This window comes from Bison bison, unplaced genomic scaffold, assembly GCF_000754665.1.
Source record: "Bison bison bison isolate TAMUID 2011002044 unplaced genomic scaffold, Bison_UMD1.0 scf7180017864371, whole genome shotgun sequence".
Taxonomy (NCBI): domain Eukaryota; kingdom Metazoa; phylum Chordata; class Mammalia; order Artiodactyla; family Bovidae; genus Bison; species Bison bison.
The window spans coordinates 13,891,832-13,916,423 of NW_011494943.1; the positions used below are offsets into that span (position 1 = coordinate 13,891,832).

General features: G+C 45.1%; 1 protein-coding gene across 2 annotated transcripts in view; it reads left to right on the top strand.

Moving 5' to 3' along the window:
- Positions 1-24,592, top strand: part of PITPNC1 (phosphatidylinositol transfer protein, cytoplasmic 1) — a 270,267-nt gene that overhangs the window by 217,526 nt on the left and 28,149 nt on the right. For both annotated transcript variants that reach the window (XM_010856400.1, XM_010856399.1), the window contains exon 6: positions 7,910-8,005. In XM_010856400.1, coding sequence (XP_010854702.1) covers positions 7,910-8,005 — 96 coding nt within the window. The remainder of the gene's footprint in view (positions 1-7,909; positions 8,006-24,592) is intronic.

The following is a 24,592-nucleotide window of genomic DNA, read 5'->3' on the forward strand; positions in this document are numbered from 1 at the left end:
TTATCAAAGCTTAAGTTCACCAGATCAAAGTATGTGAAGACTTTAAAAATACTTGATATTTAATGTTCATAAGGGTTTACAAAAAAGAGAAAATTACCCCCTTTTCATTTTGGAATCTGTAAGATAGTATTTACTCAGGAAATTTGCCTTCTGGGTAATATTGCTTAGTTCAGATTAAAAGAAGGAGTTTACTGAGTGCTCATTGCCTAGTTGGGGAGGAAGGGGGCAGAGGTCAGAGAGTCAGTCAGATTGGCACTGAAACCCGCTACAGATGACTTGTGGGTGGATATGTCTGATAAGTAACCACAGAGGGGAGCATTATTATTGGAGGTATAGAGAAGGTACCACATTTGAGTCCCACACCCAACTCCCATCTCAGAAAGGGACAAATGCTGCCCAAGAACCTCCCAAGGACGTGAAGGCGCTTAGCACCTGTGTCAGGTGACAGCCTGGTGGAGCTTTGGCTTAATGTTCCAACATTAAGGGGCTTCTTCCCAGTTGGTGCTAGTGGTAAGGAACCCACTCGCCAGTACAGGAGACCTCAGAGATGCAGGTTCCATCCCTGGGTCAGAAAGATCTGCTGGAGGAGGGCATGGCAACCCACTCCAGTATTCTCACCTGGAGAATCCCATGGACAGAGGATCCTGGCGGCCACATTCATTGGGTCACAAAGACTCGGACATAACTGAAGCGACGTAGCACACATGCACACCAACATGAGGATGCGTCTCGGTCCTAAGCTGTCTCAGCAGAGCTCTTATTCCACCTCAAAGAGCTGGTGGTTGGACCAGAGTTCTGACAGCTTCTGCTGTGGCGGCTGCCACTGAGGAAGCCCCAGTGAATAGTTACTCTTGCTGTTTTTCTTTGAGACCTTGCTAAGCCTCTGTTTGCAACAGCATTGGCTTAATTCTGGATGGTGCCCTAAGCTAAGCATGAAGATGAGAGTGTTTCACCCCTGCCATGGCCTCTGATTACATTATGTCATGGCCACTTCCTGCTTCCCCTCTGTGCACCACCCAAATCAGCTGGATATGGGGTGAAGGAGCAAAGAACAGGATGTAGGAGCCTAACAAAACCTGGAAGTCACTCAATATCACTGACATGTTAACTGCAAAGAACTCTAGTGGTCATCTAGGTCACTTGCTCTCAACCTCATTAGAGCCACAGATCTCTCTGAAATCAGGTGAAAGTGGTCAAACTCTGTTGCCAGAAAGAAAGCATCTCCCCAGATGTTGGGTACAGCTCCAGGATATTTCACAGTTCCCTGATACCCATCCATCTAGTCGAAGGAGATGCAGGGTCTTGCCCAGGGTCACATAGGGGAGATAACTCAGTTCAGACTCAGCTCTCCTGATTTCCACTGTGGGACCTGTCAGCCAATACTAAGAGGTTTCCACTCTCCATTGAGGTCTATATTGGGAATTATGGAAAGTTAGGGTGCTTACCAGCAGATAGAACTGGGACTCATGAAAAGAACCTAACATCAATTACTAAGCAATATTCCTGCCATAGATTATTCTCTGGAAGATAGAAGCTAAATGTCTTCCAGTCATTCAGCAGCATGTATTGAGCACCTATGAGCATCTTCTAAAAGCTCTAATCATTGGGAGATTAATTATTTATTGGAAATTAAGATACTTTGTAATATCAAGCCTGAAGAGAATGTTGAGGTCCTCAAAGTGATTTTTTTGTAGCTTTGTTCAGGTGGTGAGAACCCCACCCTGAAACATTGACTTCAGAAGTGCTTGTTATTTCATGGACTTGGGTGTGAGAATAAGTGTCATATTAAAGAAAGAGTCCAGAGTTGGAACTTAAAAACTACCTAAGTAGATTCTACTGCAGTCTCAACAGAAAAGCTCGAAGTCATTGGGGAGTTCCCAATAACAGTTACTCAGGACATACATTTTTCAGTAGCAGGAGGAGAACCAGATTCTAGTTTCATCTTTCTGGAAAGAAATAGGAAGCACTTTTGATTGATATTTATCTTCTCAGTCGGGTGCCAAGAGGCAGCCTTTTTATCACTGGAGGAGTCTGATCGGGAAGCCTGGAGGCTTGCTCTGACTCTGAGCCTCTCTGCCAACAGGCAGTGTGACCTCGGGCAAGGCACTTTACTTCCTGTGCGTGCGTGCTCAGTCATTCAGACGTGTCCAACTCTTTGTGACCCTGTGGACTGTAGTCCGCTAGTCTCCTCTGCCCATGGGATTCTCCAGGCAAGAGTACTGGAATGGGTTGCCATTTCCTCCTCCATTGGATCTTCCCAACCCAGGGATCGAACCCACGTCTCCTGCGTCTCCTGAGCCTTAGTTTTCTCATCTGAAAAGTGGAAATAATAATACTATCCTGACCATACAGTTGTGGAGTCAACATAAATGACTCCTCTTCTGGCCTGACAGTCTGTCCTTTCTTTTGTAACAAATATTTAATTCACCTTGTATTTTGGGGAATAGCTTCCCAGTCTGTCTCTCTCACTAGATGATAATTTGTGAAGAACAGGAACTCAACCCTTATTTTTGCAGCCCTCAAAGCCAAGGGCAGTATTTCATATGCAATTGAGTGTATAAATCAGGGCCTCATTAGGAGGCCTACACCACAAAAAATTTGAACAGGAAGAGTGTAATATAAGGAATTATTAATTTATTCTAATTATTAATTCGAATTATTTGATGGGCACTGGAGCAGCAGCTGTGCAGTGCTGGAGCGACTTTGAGGACATATCCGAGGGCAAAGGAGAAGCCCCAGTAAGATGGTAGGAAGGACGAAATCACGTTTAGAATCATACCCCATACCCGCCAGAGACGCTCAGAGGGCTCAAACAAACCTTGTGTGCACCAGGACCCAGAGACCCCACAGAGACTGAGACCGAACTGTGTTTGAGTGTCTCCTGTGGAGGTACGGGTCAGCAGTGGACTGCCGCAGGGGCAGGGGCTCTGGGTGCAGCAGACCTGGGGATGGCATGAGCCCTCTTGGAGGAGGTCGTCACTAACCCCACCATAGAGCCGCCAGACTTACACAGGACTAGGGAAACAGACTCTTAGAGGGCACAAACAGAACCTTGTGCACACCAGGACTCAGGAGAAGGGAGCAGTGACCCCACAAGAGACTGACCCAGACTTGCCCGTGAGTGTCCAGAGTCTCCGGCAGAGGTCTGGGTCGGTGGTGGCCTGCTGCAGGGTTGGGGGCACTGAGGGCAGCAGTGCATGCATGGGACCTTTTGAAGGAGGTTGCCATTATCTTCATTACCTCCACCATAGTTTGGCCCCAGGTAAATAACAGGGAGGGAATCGGGCCCCACCCATCAACAGAAAATTGGATTAAAGATTTACTGAGCGTGGCCATAGCACTGGTCATAGCAACACAAGAGAAGACTCTACACATGGACATCACCAGATGGTCAATACCAAAATCAGATTGATTATATTCTTTGTGTCCAAAGATGGAGAAGCTCTATACAGTCGGCAAAAACAAAACCGGGAGCTGACTGTGGCTCAGATCATGAACTCCTTATTGCCAAATTCAGACTTAAATTGAAGAAAGTAGAAAACCACTAGACCATTCAGGTGTGACCTAAATCAAATCCCTTATGACTATACAGTGGAAGTGAGAAATAGATTCAAGGGATTGGATCTGATAGACAGAGTGCCTGAAGAACTATGGACAGAGGTTTGTGACACTGTACAGGAGGCAGGGATCAAGACCATCCCCAAGAAAAAGAAATGCAAAAAGGCAAAATGGTTGTCTGAGGCCTTACAAATAGCTGTGAAGAGAAGTGAAAGGCAAAGGAGAAAAGGAAAGATATACCCATTTGAATGCAGAGTTCCAAAGAATAGCAAGGAGAGATAAGAAAGCCTTCCTCAGGGATCAATGCAAAGAAATAGAGGAAAACAGTAGAATGAGAAAGACTGGAGTTCTCTTCAAGAAAATTAGAGATACCAAGGGAACATTTCATGCAAAGATGGGCACAATAAAGGACAGACATGGTATGGACCTAAACAGAAGCAGAAGATATTAAGAAGAGGTGGCAAGAATACACAGAAGAACTGTACAAAAAAGATCTTCACAGTGCAGATAATCACATTGGTGTGATCACTCACCTAGAGCCAGACATCCTGGAATGTGAAGTCAAGTGGGCCTTAGGAAGCATCACTATGAACAAAGCTAGTGGAGGTGATGGAATTCCAGCTGAGCTATTTCAAATCCTGAAAGATGATGCTGTTAAAGGGCTGCACTCAATATGCCAGCAAATTTGGAAAACTCAGCAGTGGCCACAGGACCTGAAAAGGTCAGTTTTCATCCCAATCCCAAAGAAAGGCAATGCCAAAGAATATTCAGACTACCACACAATCACACTCATCTCACATGCTAGCAAAGTAATGCTCAAAATTATCCAAGTGAGGCTTCAACAGTACATGAACCGTGAACTTCCAGATGTTCAAGCTGGTTTCAGAAAAGGCAGAGGAACCAGAGATCAAATTGCTAACATCTGTTGGATCATCGAAAAAGCAAGAGAGTTCCAGAAAAACTACTTCTGCTTTATTGTCTACGCCAAAGCCTTTGACTGTGTGAATCACAACAAACTGTGGAAAATTCTGAAAGAGATGGGAATACCAGACCACCTTACCTTCCTCCTGAGAAATCTGTAGGCAGGTCAGGAAGCAACAGTTAGAACTGGACATGGAACAACAGACTGGTTCCAAATTGGGAAAGGAGTACATCAAGCCTGTATATTGTCACCCTGCTTATTTAACTTATATGCAGAGTACATCATGAGAAACATTGGGCCGGATGAAGCACAACTGGAATCAAGATTGCCGGGAGAAATATCAATAACCTCACACATGCAGATGACACCACCCTTATGGCAGAAAGCAAAGAAGAACTAAAGAGCCTCTTGATGAAGGTGAAAGAGGAGAGTGAAAAAGTTGGCTTAAAACTCAACATTCAGAAAACTAAGATCATGGCATCCAGTCTCATCACTTCATGGCAAATAGATGGGAAAGCAATGGAAACAATGACAGATTTTATTTTCGTGGGCTCCAAAATCACTGCTGATAGTGACTGCAGCCATGAAATTAAAAGATGCTTTCTCCTTGGAAGAAAAGTTATGACCAACCTAGACAGCATATTAAAAATCAGAGACATTACTTTGCCAACAAAGGTCCGTCTAGTCAAAGCTATGGTTTTTCCAGTAGTCACGTATGGATGTGAGAGTTGGACTATAAGGAAAGCTGAGTGCCCAAGAATTGATGCTTCTGAACTGTGGTGTTGAGGAAGACTCTTGAGAGTCCCTTGGACTGCAAGGCAATCAAACCAGTCAATCCTAAAGGAAATCAGTCCTGAATATTCATTGGAAGGACTGATGCTGAAGCTGAAACTCCAATACTTTGGCCACCTGATGCGAAGAACTGACTGATTGGAAAAGACCCTTATGCTGGGAAAGATTGAAGTCAGGAGGAGAAGGGGATGACAGAGGATGAGATGGTTGGATGGTATCACTGACAAGATGGATATGAGTTTTAGTAAACTCCAGGAGTTGATGATTGACAGGGATGTCTGGTGTGCTGCAATCCATGGGGTCGCAAAGAGTCGGACACGACTGAGCGACTGAACTGAAACTTTGATAAGAGTAATTATAAAGATGAAAAGAGAAGTCTAAAGCATACCTAAGGCTGAGGAAGTGGACACTAGGAAGAACAAACTCAGAAAGGGCCCATCTCCATGGCTGGAGCTTGACCTCCTTGCAGAGATTGTGATCATAGCCCACTGGATGGCAGAGAAGTTTGCTGTGTTTCCTGGATCAGAGGTGGTCCACAGTTGCTGGGTGGCAGAAAAGTTCCCTCTGGGTACAAGTGAGATGAGACTGGTGGGCAAGAATGTAGAGTCAGAGCACCATTGGCAGTGTGCGGCTGGAGCAGAGGGGTACCTACATCAGAAGGGCCACAGTGAAGGCCAGGACTCCAAAGTCACCAAGCAGCTGTGCACTCTGGACATGCAACTGGGACAGAGCAGCACTTCATTCCCCTCTCCCCCCAACAGATTGTATAGCAGGAATAAGATTCACACCAGGAAGAGAAGCCCCCTTCTTCCTGCAGGGTTCCTCTAATACACGGGCTTAGTGTCATCCTCGCTGTCAAGAAGTGGTTACAGGGTCTGGTCTGTTAGAGCAGAGACTAAAGGGTGAATTTGGAGCAGAAGGGCAATAATGTAATAATGTGATAATGGGTGATCCAAAACTATGTGAATTAAATTAGGAAAAGCCACCTAATCTGTCAATAACTCCCTTAACCCCTGTTCATTTCCCCTTCTTTCAGTCCCATAAATTTTACCACCAATAAATGTCAAAGCTCTCTAACTTCTCTTGTAATTTACTCTCTAGCAGCTCATTTGCCTCTGGGGTGTTCCGTTCTGTTTTGTTTTCTTAATGAGGCACGTCTTCTCTCGCACACACTTAAGAGATTCAAGCAAAAAGAGAGAGAGTGAAACACACAAACACCCTGAGACCCGGTGTTTCATTTCGTGTTTTATTTCTCCACTCGAACTTATTTTCCCACCATTTCCCCATTTCATTTCAAAGCAATCTACCTATCCCTCCCAAACACTTTGCGAGTGTCTACATGCACTTGACTTCACTGGGCCGTGGTCGGAATCAGAGCTGATCCAGGAACCAGTCTTCCTCTGCCTTTAGGAAAATGCAGTGGCCTCCTCAGTTCAGACCGGAGAGTCAGTCTCCTTGACCAGATCTGAAGAGTCCAGTATCTGACCATTATAGAAGGAAACTGGTGGCAGAGCAAACAGCAGCCTGGGCAGATAATTACCAGCACAAATATTATTCAGAAAGCATTTGGAAAGGACTAGCAGTTTCAACTTGCAAAGAGCCCTCCAGATGCTATCCTGGGGGAGAACGTGTTATTAATAGGCTCCAAATTTGTGTCAAGACAATGTTCTTAGGCATCAACCACCCTCTTCTTCCAAAATATTTCGTTCTCTTCTGGAGAGTCAGGTTTAATTAGTGTTAGCAGATGATTCCCTTGTAGGAATCAGCTTAACAGTGAGATTGGGGTATGGTTAAGACTTTCTCCAAGGATGAAGTGATTTGCGAACTTTTTACTATCCTTCAGAAGTGATGAGAAGATATCCCTGTAAGGTCAGAAAAAAATGGCAGTGGGGAAAAGTAGAGGAACCAGAGTGTATATCTGTATACGTGGCTCTCTTACCTATTTCTTTGCAAGTGTTGGGCATTCTGGGCCAGTAGAACCAAGCCTAGATTGACAAGAAGGCATCTCAATACTTTTTCAAGCTCCACCTTCATACCCCTGTATGTACCAAAGAAATCATGCTTTTAAATGATCAAGAATAATACACTGGGTAATGGAATTGTGGACAGTCTTTATTTTCTTCTTTTTGTTTATCTGTATTTTCTGCAATGAGTGTATGTTATTTCCAAAATTAAATATATGTAAACACTTTAATGGAAAAAAAAACCTTATTTTTCTTCTCTAAATCTCAGGCTGTATCACTGCTTTTTGTCTCCTATCTACCCAGAACCTTTTTAGCCTCTTCCCTCTCCCTGTTTAGATTAACTGCCAAAAATCAGCAGACTTCCTTTTTGGAAGAGATTTATTTCTTCACTCTTGAACTTCTAAAAACAGCTTGTTTTATCTTCTTCCCCTCACCAAGCGGTGATTGATGCTACACCTGCCTCTGATGTGACAAAGTGTAAGCGATGAATAAAAGCTTCGCATGATTCTTGCACATTCTGAGGCAGCGGAAAGCTCTCACCAGGGGCACTGAGCCATGTGAAGATGCTCTGCGGGGAGTTATTCTGCCTCACGCACCATTGGGCCAACTTGCGGGCACCTTGAGGATCTCACCCGCCGTCACTAACCTTTGATTTGTTGCTCTGCTCTTTCAGATTTTTGACAACGAAGCCAAAGATCTGGAGAGAGAAGTTTGCTTTATCGATATTGCCTGTGATGAAATTCCAGAACGTTACTACAAAGAATCTGAGGTGAGCAATAGACGGGGTGTCAGGTGGAAGAGAGTTATTCTTTCAACAAACTTTTACTAAGTCCACCCTGACCCAGGGCACGTCCATCTGTCTTTCTGTTGATTAAATTTGCTGTTACCTCTTACTGAATTCTTTACTGCGAGTCTCAGAGTGGAGTTCCTACTTCTTGGAGCCCATCATTAACCCCAGCTGCCACTCAGTTTCAGTGAAGTCTTCAGTCTCCCCACCTCTGCCATCATTCTTGGCAGCAAAATAACTCGCAAGGCTGAACCACCCAACTGATAACTGGCCTATAAAAAACAGCGGCCACCTCTGGCTTCCTGTTTGGCCAGGCCTGGGGCTAGCCTGTCTTCCCCTCTGCAGGGGCTGTGTTTTATATATATCTTTGGGGTCTAACACAAAGATAACGCTCAATGAGTCATCCCTGAGTGAATTTTGAAACTTGGGCAGCTTGTGTCTGCACAGAAGCTTTGTCTCGAAACTGAAAGGACCTGCATAAAGCCCTCTCTTTTTTTAATCTTGACTGAGAATAAATTTAAGAGAGTATCTTTCTATATGATTCCCACCTACCAGAATCCACTGTTTGCCTCGGTGCAAACGTTTATCCTGTTAGTGTATGTCCCTACTTACGGCCTGTTAGCATTTTTATTAACGGCTGCTGATGGAGCTTGGGTGACCCCGTGTAAGTAATGTCCCAGCCCTGCAACAGCAGATGCTGGGCTGTGTTTGTTGTTGAGCAACATGCAGCCAGTCACAGTATGTTTGGACTCGTGGCCCTCTTCTCGTCCTTGAGCGGGAACACATGGACCTTGAAACTCTTTCCTCGGCTTCATTAAGGCTGATTTAAGATGTAATAAATAAACCCGGTAAGAATGAATTCCACCGTGACAGATGCTGGGCTCTGAGTGTGGTTCAGACTTTTTTTGCCTCCACCTTTTGGGATTCATTTGGATGTCAGAGTCTAACCCAGTCTTAGCGAATGCTTAGCTGCTTAATTGCAGGCATGTGCTCTGCAGCTGCTGTCCCTTCAAATCTTGAGAGAGGCTGATGGGAATGACTCTTGGTGGGACTCAAAGGCTGAGCCTTTGAACGTCATCCATTTACATTATACGTTGCAGCCAGCCACACTCATGAAATTTCAGAAAAACAAAGGAAAGTGCTCTCTGCATAACTGTGGACCTGCTCAAGAAGAGAAATTTGGCCTCCCCTTGTCTTCCTTTTCTGTGGTTTCATCTCAAGGCCACCAGTACTCCCGGGGCTTCAGTGATGGGGAAAGCATCAGGCAGTGCGCTGGGTGAAGCCACTGCCTTGTCGCCTCTGTGGCTTCCTGAGCCTGGGGGGCTGTTGTCTTACCTGAACATCCTGGTCCCTTTGGTAGCTCAAGCCTTCTAGAAAGGCAGTGTTGCCAGAACACTCTGAACTGATTTCAGCTCTTCCTCTTAGATGGCTTCAGTGTGGTCCTGCCTGGCATCGGGGATCCCCTGATTCAGTGGAAAGTCTTAGCACAGATACAGAATACTAATGACAAAATCAGCAAGACTCATTTCTAGTCAGCCAGTGCCTGACTCATCTCCCTGTGCTTTGTGCTCCCAAGAACCACCACTGGAAAGCTTTTCCTCATTGACACAGATATTCGAGGAACATTTTTTTCAGGCTTCATTGTCATTCATTTTCCCAGGCCATAAAGTATTCTTTTCAAGATACAGTTTGACCAAGGAAATGAGAGAGGAATAGTCATTCATCCAGTAAATATGTACCGAGTACTCACTGCGTGTCGCAGACAATATTTAGATGGGGACGTGGCAATGAGTGAACAGAAGAGACACAGAGGGTCTCTTCCCTTACAACACTTCCAGTCTAGCACGGGAGCCAGACAATAAAGAACTAATTCTGTAATAAACATGTGGAGTTAAGGAAGTTTGCAGGGAGAGACCATGATAAGGAAACTGAACATAAGATGATGGGATCAGGAAAGATGCTCGGAAGACGTGACCTGCAGGAAGAAAAGAGCTGGGGTCAGTGCTCCAGGTGGAGGTGACAGCGTGCATGGGAGTCCCACTGTGACATCTGTGAGGGAGCGAAAGAGAGCAGTGTGGCAGCAGCAGCAGAAGGAAGAAGGGAAGGACGGGAGGTTGGGAAAGAGGATGAGGCCACGTTAAGATGCTTAGATTTTATTCGCCTGCAATAGAATGCCTCTGAAGAAATTAAAGCTGGGGCATCATATGCTCTGATTTATGCTTTTTCAAGTTTGCTCTGGGCGGAGAATGGACTGTCCAGGAGCAGAGTGGAAGTCAGGAAACCACTGAGGTCATCGGAATTATCTACTTTGTTGGTTATTTAGGTTATATGGTAACTTGAGCTGGACGGCTGGGAACAGAGGGTTCTGAAGAATCTATTGAAGATAGAATTGACAGGGATTGGTCATAAACTGGGTATGAAGATAAGAGAAAAGGAAGAGGCAGGATGACCTTAAGGTTTACTGCGTGGACAACAGATGGATGGGGGTGAGAGAAGAAAAGGAATGGGTTTTGGAGAAAGACGAATGGATATTGTGATGCCAGTGAGACATCTAGAACAAACAGAAATGAGCTTAGATAAGAGATCCAGGCTGGAGACAAATTGGGGAGTATTTTGGAAATAGAAGAATTTAGAGTTCTGAGGATGAATGAGAGTGAACAAGCATAAAGTAAAATGGGAAGGGAGTTCAGGTCCTGGTATCACATTAGGACAGTAGTGTTTGGAGATCAGGGAGAGGATGGAGAGGCCCCAGGAATCTGGAAAGAACTGGGCAGAGAATTAGACGGAAAACAAGAAGAGAGCACCAAGGAATGCAAGTTTCAAGAGAAGAGAGTGAATGGTTATGCTTAGTGCTGCTGAGAAATCAAATAAGATAAGAATGGAAAACTGTCTCCAAGAGCAGTGGCTCTAAACTGAAAGCATCCTTACCCCACAAGGATGCTTACAATGTCTGGAGACATTTTTGGTTGTCACAACTTGGGAGTGCTACCAACCACTAACCACATTCTAGAATGAACAGGACAGCCCCCACAACAAGAGTGGTTTAGTCACTAACTTGTGTCCAACTCTTTTCTGACCCCATGGTCTGTAGCCCGCCAGGCTCCTCTGTCCATGGAATTTTCCAGGCAAGAATACTGGAATAGGTTGCCATTTCCTTCTCCAGGGGATCCTCCCAACCCAAGGATCGAACCCGAGTCTCCTGCACTGCAGGCAACCAGATTCTTTACCTCTGAGCCACCAGAGAATCCCAACCCTCAGTAAGCCAAGGCTGGAAAATCCTGCCCTGAGAGTAAACGTCATTGGAGATGAATTGGATTTCATTCATTGGAGGTCTGGATTTTGCTCATTCATTCATTCATTGGTGATCTGGATTTTGCTCTCACACCCAGAGCCACCCCTGCCTGTCCTGGAATCTTAGGGTTACTTAATGGATGTGGGAGAAAAGGGGCCCCAGAAGGCTCGACCCTGCACATTCTATCAAGCACTGCTTCCCAAACAGTCACCAACCTATATTACACATAGAATTTCTTCTCACTCTCTCTGGCAGTTAGACCACAAAAGAAAGAGCATAATTGGGAACTGCAATAAAACTATAGGAAAAGTGTGTTCCGTGGGATTCCCTTGCAACCCAAACCCACCATCATTCGATTTCTAGAATCCAGATTGCTGTATAAACCAACCAGAAGGGGGAGAGTGAGTTTCCAAGGCTGTCGGGTTGTGTGTCATTAGCCAGGGACTGAGAATGAGGGATCGAGATACCAAGGGAACATTTCATGAAAAAATGGACACAATAAAACACAGAAATGGCATGGACCTAATAGAAGCAGAAGATATTAAGAAGAGGTGGCAAGAATACACAGAAGAACTGTACAAAAATGATCTTCATGACCCAGATAACTACAGTGGTGTGATCACTCACCTAGAGCTAGACATCCTGGAATGCAAAGTCAAGTTGGCCTTAGGAAGCATCACTACAAATAAAACTAGTGGAGGTGATGGAACTCCAGTTGAGCTATTTAAAATCCTAAAAGATGATGCTGTTAAAGTGGTGCACTCAATATGCCAACAAATTTGGAAAACTCAGCAGTGGCCACAGGACTGGAAAAGGTCAGTTTTTATTCCAGTCCCAAAGAAAGGCAATGCCAAAGAATGCTCAAACTACCGCACAGTTGCACTCATCTCACATGCTAGCAAAGTAATGCTCAAAATTCTCCAAGCGAGGCTTCAATAGTACATGAACCAAGAATTTCCAGATGTTCAAACTGGATTTAGAAAAGGCAGAGGAACCAGAGATTAAATTGCCAACATCCATTGGATCATTGAAAAAGCAAGAGAGTTCCAGAAAAAGATACATTTCTTCTTTATTGACTATACCAAAGCCTTTGACTGTGTGGATCACAACAAACTGTGGAAAATTCTTCAAGAGATGGGAATACCAGACCACATTACCTGCCTCCTGAGAAATCTGTATGCAGGTCAGGAAGCAACAGTTAGAACTGGACATGGAACAACAGACTGGTTCCAAATTGGGAAAGGAGCACGTCAAGGCTGTATATTATCACCATACTTATTTAACTTCTATGCAGAATGCATCATGTGAAATGCCGGGCTGGAAGAAGCACAGGCTAGAATCAAAATTGCCAGGAGAAATATCAATAACCTCAGATATGCAGATGACACCACCCTTATGGCAGAAAGCGAAGAAGAACTAAAGAGCTTCTTGATGAAAGTGAAAGTTGGCTTAAAACTCAACATTCAGAAAACTAAGATCATGGCATCCAGTCCCGTCACTTCTGGCGAATAGATGGGGAAACAATGGAAACAGTGACAGACTTTATTTTCTTGGGCTTCAAAATCACTGCAGGTGGTGACTGAAGCCATGACATTAAAAGACACTTTCTCCTTGGAAGAAAAGCTGTGACTCCTAGACAGCATATTTAAAAGCGGAGACATTACTTTGCTGACAAAGGTCCATCTAGTCAAAGCTATGGTTTTCCCAGTAGTCATGTATGGATGTGAGAGTGGGACTATAAGGAAAGCTGAGCACCGAAGAATCGATGCTTTTGGACTGTGATGTTGGAGAAGACTCTTGAGAGTCCCTTGGACTGCAAGGAGATCATACCAGTCAATCCTAAAGGAAATCAGCCCTGAATATTCATTGGAAAGACTGATGCTGAAGCTGAAACTCCAATACTTTGGCCACCTGATGCGAAGAACTGACTGATTGGAAAAGACCCTGATGCTGGGAAAGATGGAAGTCAGGAGGAGAAGGGGACGACAGGGATGAGGTGGTTGGATGGCATTACTGACTCAAAGGACGTGAGTTTGAACAAGCTCCAAGAGTTGGTGATGGACAGGGAACCCTGGCGTGCTGCAGTCCATGGGGTCGCAAAGAGTCGGACACGACTGAGTGACTGAACTGAACTGAGAATGAGGGAAACAACTGGTTTAGAAGTCAAACCATATCCAAACAAATTTCTCCTCTGTACACTGTAAATAATTAACATCCTTCTCCCCACCACAAGAGTTTCCTTCTAAAATGAAATCAAACCTTGTCATTTTCTGCTTAAAAGCTCCATCCCTTAGTATGGACCTCTGCCTTCTCCCCTTTCTGACCCTCACCACCTCTGTGCCTCTCAATTGGAAATCTTCTAGTCATTAGTGTTTAGAGTTCCATCAAACGTGACTTCTACTCTGTGGGCTTCCTGGGCACCCCACTCGCTACCCGTTGGAGCAAGAGCTTTGGTCTGTGGTTTCTGGATAATGCTAGCTCCACAAAAACAAGGGCTGTCTTCCTTATCACTGTACCCCAGCAGATAGGATAGCACCAGCGCATAGCAGCTGCTCACAGAACAGTTGTTGAATGAATGAGTGAAAACCATGGGCTTTATTTTTTTTTCTTCTAGCAGTGACAATCTTAGAATGAGTGCTATCAAAGAAAATGCATTTGTAGCCATTAAGCTAACAGTTGTGCATCAGTTCCATATATATATATTTTTTAATCTGAAGTCTACAGCTTTATGAGCTTTTTCTTCCAATCCATCTTTATAAGTTGACTATGTCAGCATCATAAATAGGAAACACATTTTCTGCAGAAAAGGCTGAAATGCTGGTGGACTCAATCTGTTCTGAGATTTTTGAGGTTTATCCATTCAGACCAGGGTTATCTGGGTCACCACTCAGCTCCCGTGTGTCCCTCTCTCTCTCTCACATACACAGTGCCACCCAGGACTAAGCAGGGGATTGAAGCATTTTCTCTTCTTTTTCCATTTGTCCCTGGAAACCTCCAAACCACATGAGAGGCAAGAATGCCTCTCTCATTAAGGTGACCGGAGCTGGAAATTTTCCACAGGGTGCCTTCTGTCTGGTGGCATAAGAGCCCCCACTGACCAGAGTTTTAGCAGAACTTGAGACTCAGAATCCGCTGAGAGCCCAGCCCAGCTCTGTCTTTATTATCATTGTGCCACTGTCTCCCAGCCACATCAGGGACCTGAACTGCAGCTCCCAAGAGCCTCTCAATCTCAAGTTTTTTGCTCTCCTACATGTAGCAGGACTTTGCAGGGCAGCGCTGCATTGTTAAAAAATCAGTGTGACTTCTCAGGCACAGAGGGCACCTCTATGAGTCTCCACGCAGCCCCGCCAAGGCCCTGAGCCCATTAGAATCATAAAACTCTCTGGATCAAGTCACTTCCGCACACCCAAGCAGCAAAGACGAAGTGAAGCCAACATCTGAGTAGGTTGTACTTGTTATGTGGTTGACACGTGGGTTCTTTCCTCTGCCAAGATGTCCATCCCTTTGATGCTCTGCCAAGATTTCAAGGTGAAGATCCCAGCCCAGGAAGGAGGAACTGGAGACGATAAGTCATAGCACGCGCTTGGAGGACACGGGCAGCGAGCCCACACCTGCTAAGCTGAGCTGCCGTTTGGGATGAGGGAGCAAATCTCGACAACCAGCCTCCAGCACTGGTTGAGCCTAGACAATCTCCAAAAGTCAGGCTTACGGAGCTCTGACTCAGAGGCTTTTGTGTTGGCTCAAATCCAACCCTCTTCCTCCTCGATTCACGGCAGTTGTTTTTACTTTGATTTGATTTGATTTTTGATTTTTTTGGCCTTGTCCCATGGCATGCAGGAATCGTAGTTTCCCCCAACCGGAGGTCAAATCCAAGCCCCCTGCATTGGGAGTGCAGAGTCCTAACCACTGGACCATCAGGGAAGTCCCTCGTTTGCATTTATTAAGTGCTTACTGTGTGCCAGGCTCTGTGCTAGGCACTGAGGCTACAAAGGCCATAATCTCACCAGTCTCCACCACCGTTTGAATTTTATCTTCCTTTTTTTTAATAGAAAAAGGAAATTTCTCATTCCTTTTGGAAGATGTAAAAGAAGTCTCCATTTACCAGTGATAAAGAGCACCATAATTCTAATGGAGAAATTAAAGGAACTCATAGTGTTTTAAACTTGGATATCAGTGAAGGAGAATGTGAAACTGTCTGAGAAGCAAGCAGCCCTGGTATAATTGGAGGTAGGAGGCTACAGGGAGTCTTAGGCAGAATTTGATTTAGAGCTTTCCCTTTGAGTTGGTTAACTGGGGGGCTCTTTGGAACTCAGCCTCCAGGCCCCTAGGTTAGAGTTTTTCTGAACTAAGAAATCCTTGGCAGCCAGCTCATTGGTCTCACCGGTGTAAATTATTTATCTGCTGGGTTGTCTCTTAAGGGAGAGAGAAGGGAACAGAGATGTGTCTAACTTTTCCAATAACTGTCAAGCGTGAGAGATTAAATGCTTTTTGCTGGGTACAACGGGCCCCCAGAAGGGAACAAAGAGATGAAATGAGCAAATACTGTCATACATAGCTGTACCCTTCAGTGCAAAGTGCTTCTTTCGAATAACTCTGCTCCCTCAAATTAAAAATACTTTCATGTCCGTCTGCATCTTGGCGGTTGAGGGTGGTCAGAGTTTTCAGTTACCTCCAAATGGGCAGATTTAACACAGCTGCCTCCCGCTGGGGTGCGGTTCAGTTTGTTGTTGTATTATTATCATTTTTTCTCTTTTCCCTCCGTTCATCTGTTTCTTTCTGAGAATATAACACAGCTGTTTGGTGATGGGCTCCAATTTACCAGTGCTGGGTACCTCTGGGAGAATAAGAGCTGGCCGCCCTCGCTGGTGTGGGGCAAAGCCCCTGCCACCAAAGTGCTCCCTGATGCCAGCCACCAACGCTGGGGCAGGAAGTCTGCAAGGAAAGGGTCGGGGTAAGGGTCGCCCAGAGCTGCTGCATCACAGGGTCTCCATAAGGCCAGTTCCATTAGAGATGGAAGCTTGTGGAGGCCTCTGAAAGTGGCCAGAGCAGTAGATGAGAAGGAAAGCCCTGGGAAAAGAACATTCTTCAGTGGAGCTTCTTTTAACCTGCTTCCTCCGAAGCCTGGGTGACAGCACAAATGCCTCCAGTGGTCCCAGGAGGAGAACAACGTGTTGACCATGTTGTCATTACAAAGGCCCTCCTGATCGTGCAGGACAGTGTGAGTCGTCTCCTGGGCAACTGCCTTTCCTTCCCCCTGCCCTCCCTTTTGCAAGTTGGATGATGTCCTGCTCATTAATCCAGGTGGATGGCACTGGAAAAGCAATGAGTAGCCCACCCAGTGGGAGGCTTCGATGATATTTGAGTGGCTCCCTTTGTGTGTGGGAGTGGTGATCCCATCACCTTAGCCAGGAAGACTTGGTCCCAGCAAGGCTGCAGAGAAGTCTGCCATTCCCATGATCTTCGAGAACATATCCTCTGTGAAGACGCAATGTGAGACCTTGGGTGTTGACACAATCAATGAAAAGTAAGACACCCTCACCTTTAAGAAGCCCGTGATCTGGTTGAGAGGATAAAGGCTGAAGAGGCTAAATGACAGCCTAGCCTCAGGCAGCAGGAGAAAGGCCTTCTCACCATGTGGGATTCACGCCCTGAAAATTCCTCTGCTCTGCCATCTCTGCGTGAATCAAGAAGGGGGCAGCCCCATAAACAGAAGTGGTCAAGAGGGACTTTATAGGAGTAATGAAATCTGAACTTGGCCTTTAAATAATGTCTACTTTTATTGTTTATCTGTTCACAAAATAATTCATGATCCTTGTTTAAAAAAAAAAAGTCCAGGATTTCCTTGACAGTCCAGTTAAGACTCCATGCTTCCAGTGCAGGGGGTACAGGTTTGGTCCCTGGTCGGGGAACTAAAATCCCACAAGTTGCAGGGTGCAGCCAAAAAAAAAAGCCCAACATGACATAAATGTGTAACATCAGAAGAGCAAATGTCCTGTGTCCTAATCACAGAGTTAGGTGTTGTTGAAGTTGGTATTTGTGGTGTTCATACTTAAACATAACACTATTTTATAAAATTGAGCTCATAGGATGCAACTTTGCAACATTCATTTTCTCAGTAATGATATAAGCTTTCTGTCTTTCTGGGGCAGCACACATCTCTCTGGCAGGCTTTGTAACAACTGTATAATGTGCCAGTATACAATTATGCCATACTCTGTTTGATTGCCATTCAGAGTGTTTCCATCCTTTCGCTGTTAACAGTACTGCAGCAACATCCTCATGCTATATTTTTTTTGGTATTAATATTTCTGTAGGATACTTTCTGAAAGTGAAATTGTTGTATCCGTGGGTATGCACTTAGGGAGGCCTCCCAGGTGATCACAGCCACTGGGCTTCATCATTCACCATTTTGAATCTCTTCTTCCATTCAAATGAGTGGATGGATGGAGAGATGAGATGGGATGCAGTGAGATGATGTGAAAGGCAAGGCATTAACATACCCAGTCCCAGCACATAGTTAACATTTAACGAATGTGTTCCCTTCTCCCTGTTTTGACGCTGGCGTTGAGATCTGCAGGTGTGTTGCTGGTGTGGTTGCTCAGCAGAAACCAAGTGTCTTTGGAAAGTGGCTGCCATGAGCGGGGCTGTGGACATCAGTTTGCATGTTGCTTTTTACCTGTTGGCATGAATGGAGAACAGAAGCAGAGAGTTGATGTCAGTCACTCCAGTTCATAAGATGACAGAGTTTGCTGCATGTATAGCAAGATCCTTCAGGAAATAGAGCCATTTGTACAGCCATTTGTACAGCTGTTTTTAAAATGTGTTATTATTACTTCTGTTATTGTTTAACCTGAATTCAGACTGGCATGTGCCTCTGATAGTTCACCCCCTAAGAAACTTTAGAGGTTACATTTACTGTTTGTTGTGCCAAATTAGGACACTCTGTGGCCCTGGGGTCCAGGATGCTTCCCAAGGCAGTTTGAGCATTTTATCAACTGATTGCCATAAGCCTTTTACCAGGTGTGTTTTACTTAATTTTTTAAAATTAATTAATTATGGCTGCACTGGGTCTTTGTTGCTGCACGTGAGCTTTCTCCAGTTGCAGCGAGCAGGGGCTACTCTCCCTAGGTGCAGTGCATGGGCTTCTCATTGTGGTGGCTTCTCTTGTTGCGGAGCATGGACTCTAGGGTGTGAAGTCTTCAGTAGTTGCGGCATGTGGAATCTTCCTGGACCAGAGATCAAACCCATGCCCCCTGTGTTGGCAGGTGGACTCTTAACCACTGAACCACCAGGGAAGTCCCCGAGTGTATTTTAGGAGAATAAGAGTTAAGACTTTAAAAGAAGGAAGCAGAGTCCAAAGGGCCCAAGGCTTTCAACCAAAAGTGAACAGATGCAACCAGGCTCTTCCTCAGTCCCATCTCACGGAGAACCTGCCTGAGTACTTTCAAGAAGAGTGAAGTCGCTCAGTCGTGTCCAACTCTTTGCGACCCCATGGGCTGTAGGAGCCTACTATGCCCCTCTGTCCATGGGATTTTCCAGGCAAGAGTACTGGAGTGGGTTGCCATTTCCTTCTCCAGAGGATCTTCCAGACCCAGGGATTGAACCCAAGTCTCCGGCATTGTAGGGAGACGCTTTATTGTCTGAGCCACCAGGGAAGTCTTTCAAGAAAGCAGGCATTAAATCCACACCTTGCTCAGAACTTGGGTCACCTACATCAGCCCCTGCTATTTTTTTGTCTTATTAAAACACCAGAACTTCTTGACCCTTAGAGCAGAGTTCCCAAATCAGATTAGAATCCCCTTAGGAGCTTCCAAAAAATGTAGATACCCAGAACCCTCTCTGGACCTACCTAACCAGATGCAGTAAGATGGGAAACAAGGATAAATGCACCAGGTTTAGGGGGGAAGAAACCCTCTGAGCAGAGCATCCCAGCCTTTTTCATGGCATGATGCACATAGAAAATGATCAGTTTTGACTGGCACGTCGGGAGCTCCTCATCACAGAGGACCACCCGCAGGGTCAGGAAGCCCAGTCTTCTCACCCAGGGACCAAGGGAACCAGTACCTTGTCACATCTATTATCCATTCAAGGTAAGGAAATTCTGCCTAGAAGAGACGCATTTACCATGCTCACATTTTAAAAGCATTTTATCGTTACTTAATTTTGTAGAGGCAAAAGGAAACAGCAACGTAAGCCTGGAAGACTGCCCATTCCCCTACCGAGGGAGGGGTCAGTACCTTTGAATTTCATTCCATCTGTTGAGAATCTGATCCCATCTGTCATCTGTAGAGTCATACTCAATGCCTTCCTTGCCAGCCAATAGTGTTTTTATAATATGCATTTGTGCAGTTTTCTCCTAAGTTGCTTCTGAGTTGGGGGCCGTCTTCGGATCATCCAAATTTATTTTCTTTAATTAAAAACAACAGTCAGTGTCCATCAGATCCTCTGGCTAGGTCTAGCCCAAGCCATTTTCCAACTAGCTCTAAGAATCTAGAGCTGTGACTGGGATGATGGAAGTGGTATTTTTTTCCCTTGAGAAATAAGACCTGACCCAGTGATTGCCTCCTCCACTTCTAATTTTTTTGCAGACTCCAAGTACAACTGTTCAGCTTCTGCTCCAAAAATATCCAGGAAAGAATAGGTGCTATTAAGTTGCTTGTCTTCATCTTTTACTGTTAAGGGACCCAAAGAAAGACATACAATTACCAGCTCATTAACTTGGGCCTTAGAAGTTTTAATGGATTTCTCACTGAATTGCTAAACCTGACTTCAGAGGGACAGGAACTAACTTTTGAGAAAAAGAAAAGTCCTTGCTAAGTTGTTATTCAATTGTATCTTTTAATGCTAACTACAAAATAGAATAGATATTGTTTCCATTTTACAGATAGGGAAACTGAGGCTCAGAAAGGCTCAGTAGTTTGCCAATGTTTCAGGAAGCCTTGATTCAAATGTCAAAGATTGTGCTCCTCCTGCCCCACCAAGCTGGCTCCTTCAGGCAAAGTTGAAGGTACAGACACTGTTGTCTGTCTTTAAAAAACACTCTAGATATTTGTTTCCTTCTGAAATGTAATTCGCTAACCCCAAATCTCAACGACCCAGTGAGTAGGGAATCACTGGGAAAGACAAAGTAAGAGGAAGGGCCTTTCCAGTCCCTTGGTTATCCTCTTTAATTTTTTTTTTAATATTTATTTATTTATTTTGGCTATGCAGGGTCTTGGTTGCATCACTCGGGGTCTTTAGTTGTGGCATATGGGATCAATTTCCCTGACGAGGGGTCAAATCTGGGCCCCCTGCACTGGGATCATGGAGTCTTAGCCACTGGACCACCAGAGAAGTCCCCCTCCTTAGCTTTAATGATTTCATGAAAGTTGACTCCCCATCTTATAGGTAAATAATAGTGATTAAAGCAGACCTTGTCTGGAAAAAAAAAAAAACCTGGCCATCCCACAATTGAATAATACAGGAGCCCATTAAAGACAAAATAAAAGTCATAGCCCCTCAAGAAAACACCCACCAACTTCTAGTTTGGGCAGCATTCCTCTTCTTATTTTTATCATCCCCACAGCAGTCCTGTAGTTAAATAATTTGCCCAGGTTCACCCAGGTAGTAGTTGCTGAATCAGAAATTCCCCCATGGGTGTCTCATTCCACAGCTCTTCTGGTCCCCCATTCAGTTCTGCTCCACAGAACCTAGGGCCCCATAAGGGGCTTCTTGAGCCCAGGAAACAATGCCGTGAAAGTGAAAGTGGTGGGCACGCAGTCGTGCCCAACTCTGCGACCTCCTGGACTGTAGCCCGCCAGGCTCCTCTGTCCATGGGATTCTCCAGGCAAGAATACTGGAGTGGGCTGCCATTCCCTTCTCCTGGGGATCTTCCCGACCCAGGGATTAAATCTGGGTCTGCTGCATTCCAGGCAGATTCTTTACCATCTGAGCCGCCAGGGAATTCAAATAATGAAGGTTGAAATAGTACAAGGAATCCACTCTTCATTTTTACCTGATATATTGGGATTTTACTTGATATATTGGGATTCCAAATAGTGTTTTGTATAAGCTGCAGCTTGTAGCTTTTTGTTTAGTTAGCTAATTAGTTTCGGTTGCCTCCGGTCGTGGTTGCAGCATATGGGCCTCTCACTAGCTGTCGTGTGTGGGCTCCAGACCCCATGGGCTCTGTCGTTGCAGTGTATGAGCTTAGTTGCCCCACAACATGTGGGATATTAGTTCCCCAACCAGGGATCGAACCCGCATCCCCTGCATTGGAAGGCATATTCTTAACCCTTGGACCACTAGGGCAGTCCCCTAAATAATATTATATTTTGAAAAACAAAATGAGTTCCAAAGCTAAAATAAGTTTGAAATCTGTTCCAGCTTTAAAAATGGGAATCTTTTATTGCCTCCAAATACAGAGCTTATTCACTATCTCTACCCCAGTTTCTGTTCAACAAGTTGGAGGTCCAGGTTTCCCAAAATAATACCGTGTATGAGGAGCAAGCTTAGATTCAGGGACAGTTAATCCAGTGCTGATCACTGTTGCCATGTTGCAACTCATCAAGAATATTTGTTAGTCTATCATCAGCTTTTGATTTCAGGAACTTATGCTCTCTATGGGCCAAATTGTGTATCCTCAGGATGGATAGATGATATGGTTAGTTATGTTCATACCATGTGTCCAAAGAGCACAGCTAAGATGAGAGTGAGCGCGGACAGTCCACAACATGCAGTCCCAGCTCAAAGTCTGCAAACAGAGCCAGGTCCTAATGGCACTCCTTTCTGGGAAGAGTTTGGCTTCCAGGCTATTAGGAGAGCTGGTGCCTGGCCTCTCACTGTCACATGTAGTGAGGCAGGGGATCCTCTCCCGGTGGGCCCTTGAATAACTTTACTGGTTTTGCTTAGAGGTGATCTTATACATAAAAAGTCATCTCTGCCTGAAGGAGCAGATTCGCTTTGTGTAACAGGATAATAGGGAGCCATCTCTTGTTGCTCTGGAATTGGGAACCAGGCCCAAAGCTGGGGCCAAGGAGAAATTGTAATTCCACATTCCCCAGCAGCTGCTTGTCACTGAGGTCAGGTACCCAGGACTGGCCCAGGTGGCTCAGCTGGCCTTCTTGCCATGGCGCCTGTCTTGCATCTCTCCCCCATTCCCAGTCCGTATTTGGAGATGGGGGAGGGGAATTCTCAGAGTCATTTGGGGCATCCTTGCCTAACCCCAAAGCCATGTGAAGGGAGTATTCCAAGAGAATTAATTACAGAAATTGGAATGAAAGTGAAAGTCACTCAGTCGTGTTCGACTCTTTGCAACCCCATGGAGTATCTGGTGGGGAAAAAAAAAAAAAGGGGGCTATTTGCCAAGCTGGGGACCTGCAGATCCACATGCAACTCTGCCATCTCATGAGTCTGGGGCAAGGCTGCAAAGTGGCCCTAGAAGATTGTAGGGGAACGTAGAGACTGATTGATGCCTGCTTCCCATCAGGAGATTTCTGAAGGAGGAGGCTTGTGGAAGGAGCCTGTGGCAAGGACGCTGAGACAGAGCTGTGGAGAGTGAGTCTGGAAATAGGAAGGGGGCATTCTTTTGGACATTATACAAAATGAAGATAATAACATACTACTTTAGAGGTTTTGTAGTGAGGGAATTTCTCTTTGCTCTGAGACCCACAAATTCTCCAATTCTCTGATACCAACCAGGTGTCAATAATTCAGTTCAGTTCTGACACTTCCTGGCTTTAGCATCATGTAGCACAAGTTCAAGGACTCAGTCCTACAAGACCACTTGCACTTCAGATGCCAGTCACAAGCCCAAGGCCACCACATTATGGTTATTTTTCCCTTCCTCCCACAGCATCATCCTCACATTCGAGAATTTGCTGGGAAGGCTTACAGAACTCAGGAGAACAGTTGATTTACATTTACTCATTTTTTCAGAAAGACTACAGTTCAGGAGCAGCCACGTGGATAAAATGCATAGGGCAAGCAAGTATAAGGGAGGGAGGTACAAGCTTGCATGCCCTCTCCAGGCATGCCCCCCACCACCCGCGGCCCCAGCAGAGATGTGTTCACCAACCCGGAAGCTCTCCAGATCTCATTGTCAAGCGTTTGTATATTTCAGTCGCCAGCCTCTCTCTTCTCCCCACCCCACATGACAGCCGACTAAACAATCTTTCTGAGACGCAGCCCTATCCTGAGGCCATCTAGGGACCGCACCCTGAGTCACCTCACATGTATTTCTTCTATCACAAAGATTAAATAAGAGAGTGTACCCAAAGTGCTGGATCCAGACTCTGGTTCCCAGCAAGTATTTGATGAGCATTAACTAGTTTCGTGACTTTTCCCTCCTTCCATCCTCCACTTTCTCCTGACCACCTCTCTCAGGGGTCTCTTTTGCCTTCGTCTTTTCCATAGCCCCTAAAAGGCATCACCCTCAAGGCTAGAGGCCTTTGACTACTCAATGGTTTTGTGGTTTGCTCAAATTTTCCATTCTCACTCTTCCTCTTCTTCAAGTACAGAGTCTTGAGTTTTTCTGGCCCTGAATTAGAACCGAGAAGGGCTCACAACACCCACCAAAACACTCCCCCCACCACCACAGCCACCTTTTTCTCTGCCTTTCTGCATGTCAGACACACCTTCTGAGTCAAGTTCCTTTAAGAGAGTCGCTCTGCAGAGGACTAGCACAGATCACTGTGTGTGTGCTGTGCGCGCTAGTGCCAAGAGCAAATGCTTTAAAAATAGCACTTTAGGTATTAACTGCTAACAAAGCAAGAAGTGGCTGCTTCTGGCCACAATTTGCATTTAGGGGTTTATTTTTTTAAACTGATGCATAGCAGGTGACCTTTCAGTAAAGTTTTTGGTCAATTCTCAAGTGCACTGAAAGTTCCTTAGTTCTGTTGGTTTTTTTTTTCTTTTAAATACCTTTATGAGATCCAGCGCATGTACCATACAACTCACCCATTTAAAGTATAGAATTCAGTGGATTTTAGCATATTCACAGATGTGGGTAACCATCATCACAATCAAATTGTAAACATGTTCACCAGCCCAATAAAGAAACCCTGTATGCTTTAGCTGTCACACCCCCTACTCTTTTAGCCTCAATCCCAACCCAGCCCTAGGCAGTCACTAATTTTCCTGTCTCTGGATTTCCCTGTTCTGGACACTTCATATGAATAGAAGCCTTTAATATGTGGTCTTTGGGGACTAACTTCTTTGAAAGCTCTTTAATTTTTCTGTGCATCCCTTTTAGGATTCAAATTCAAGAAATGTTGGTCCAGGGAATCCCCTGGCAGTCC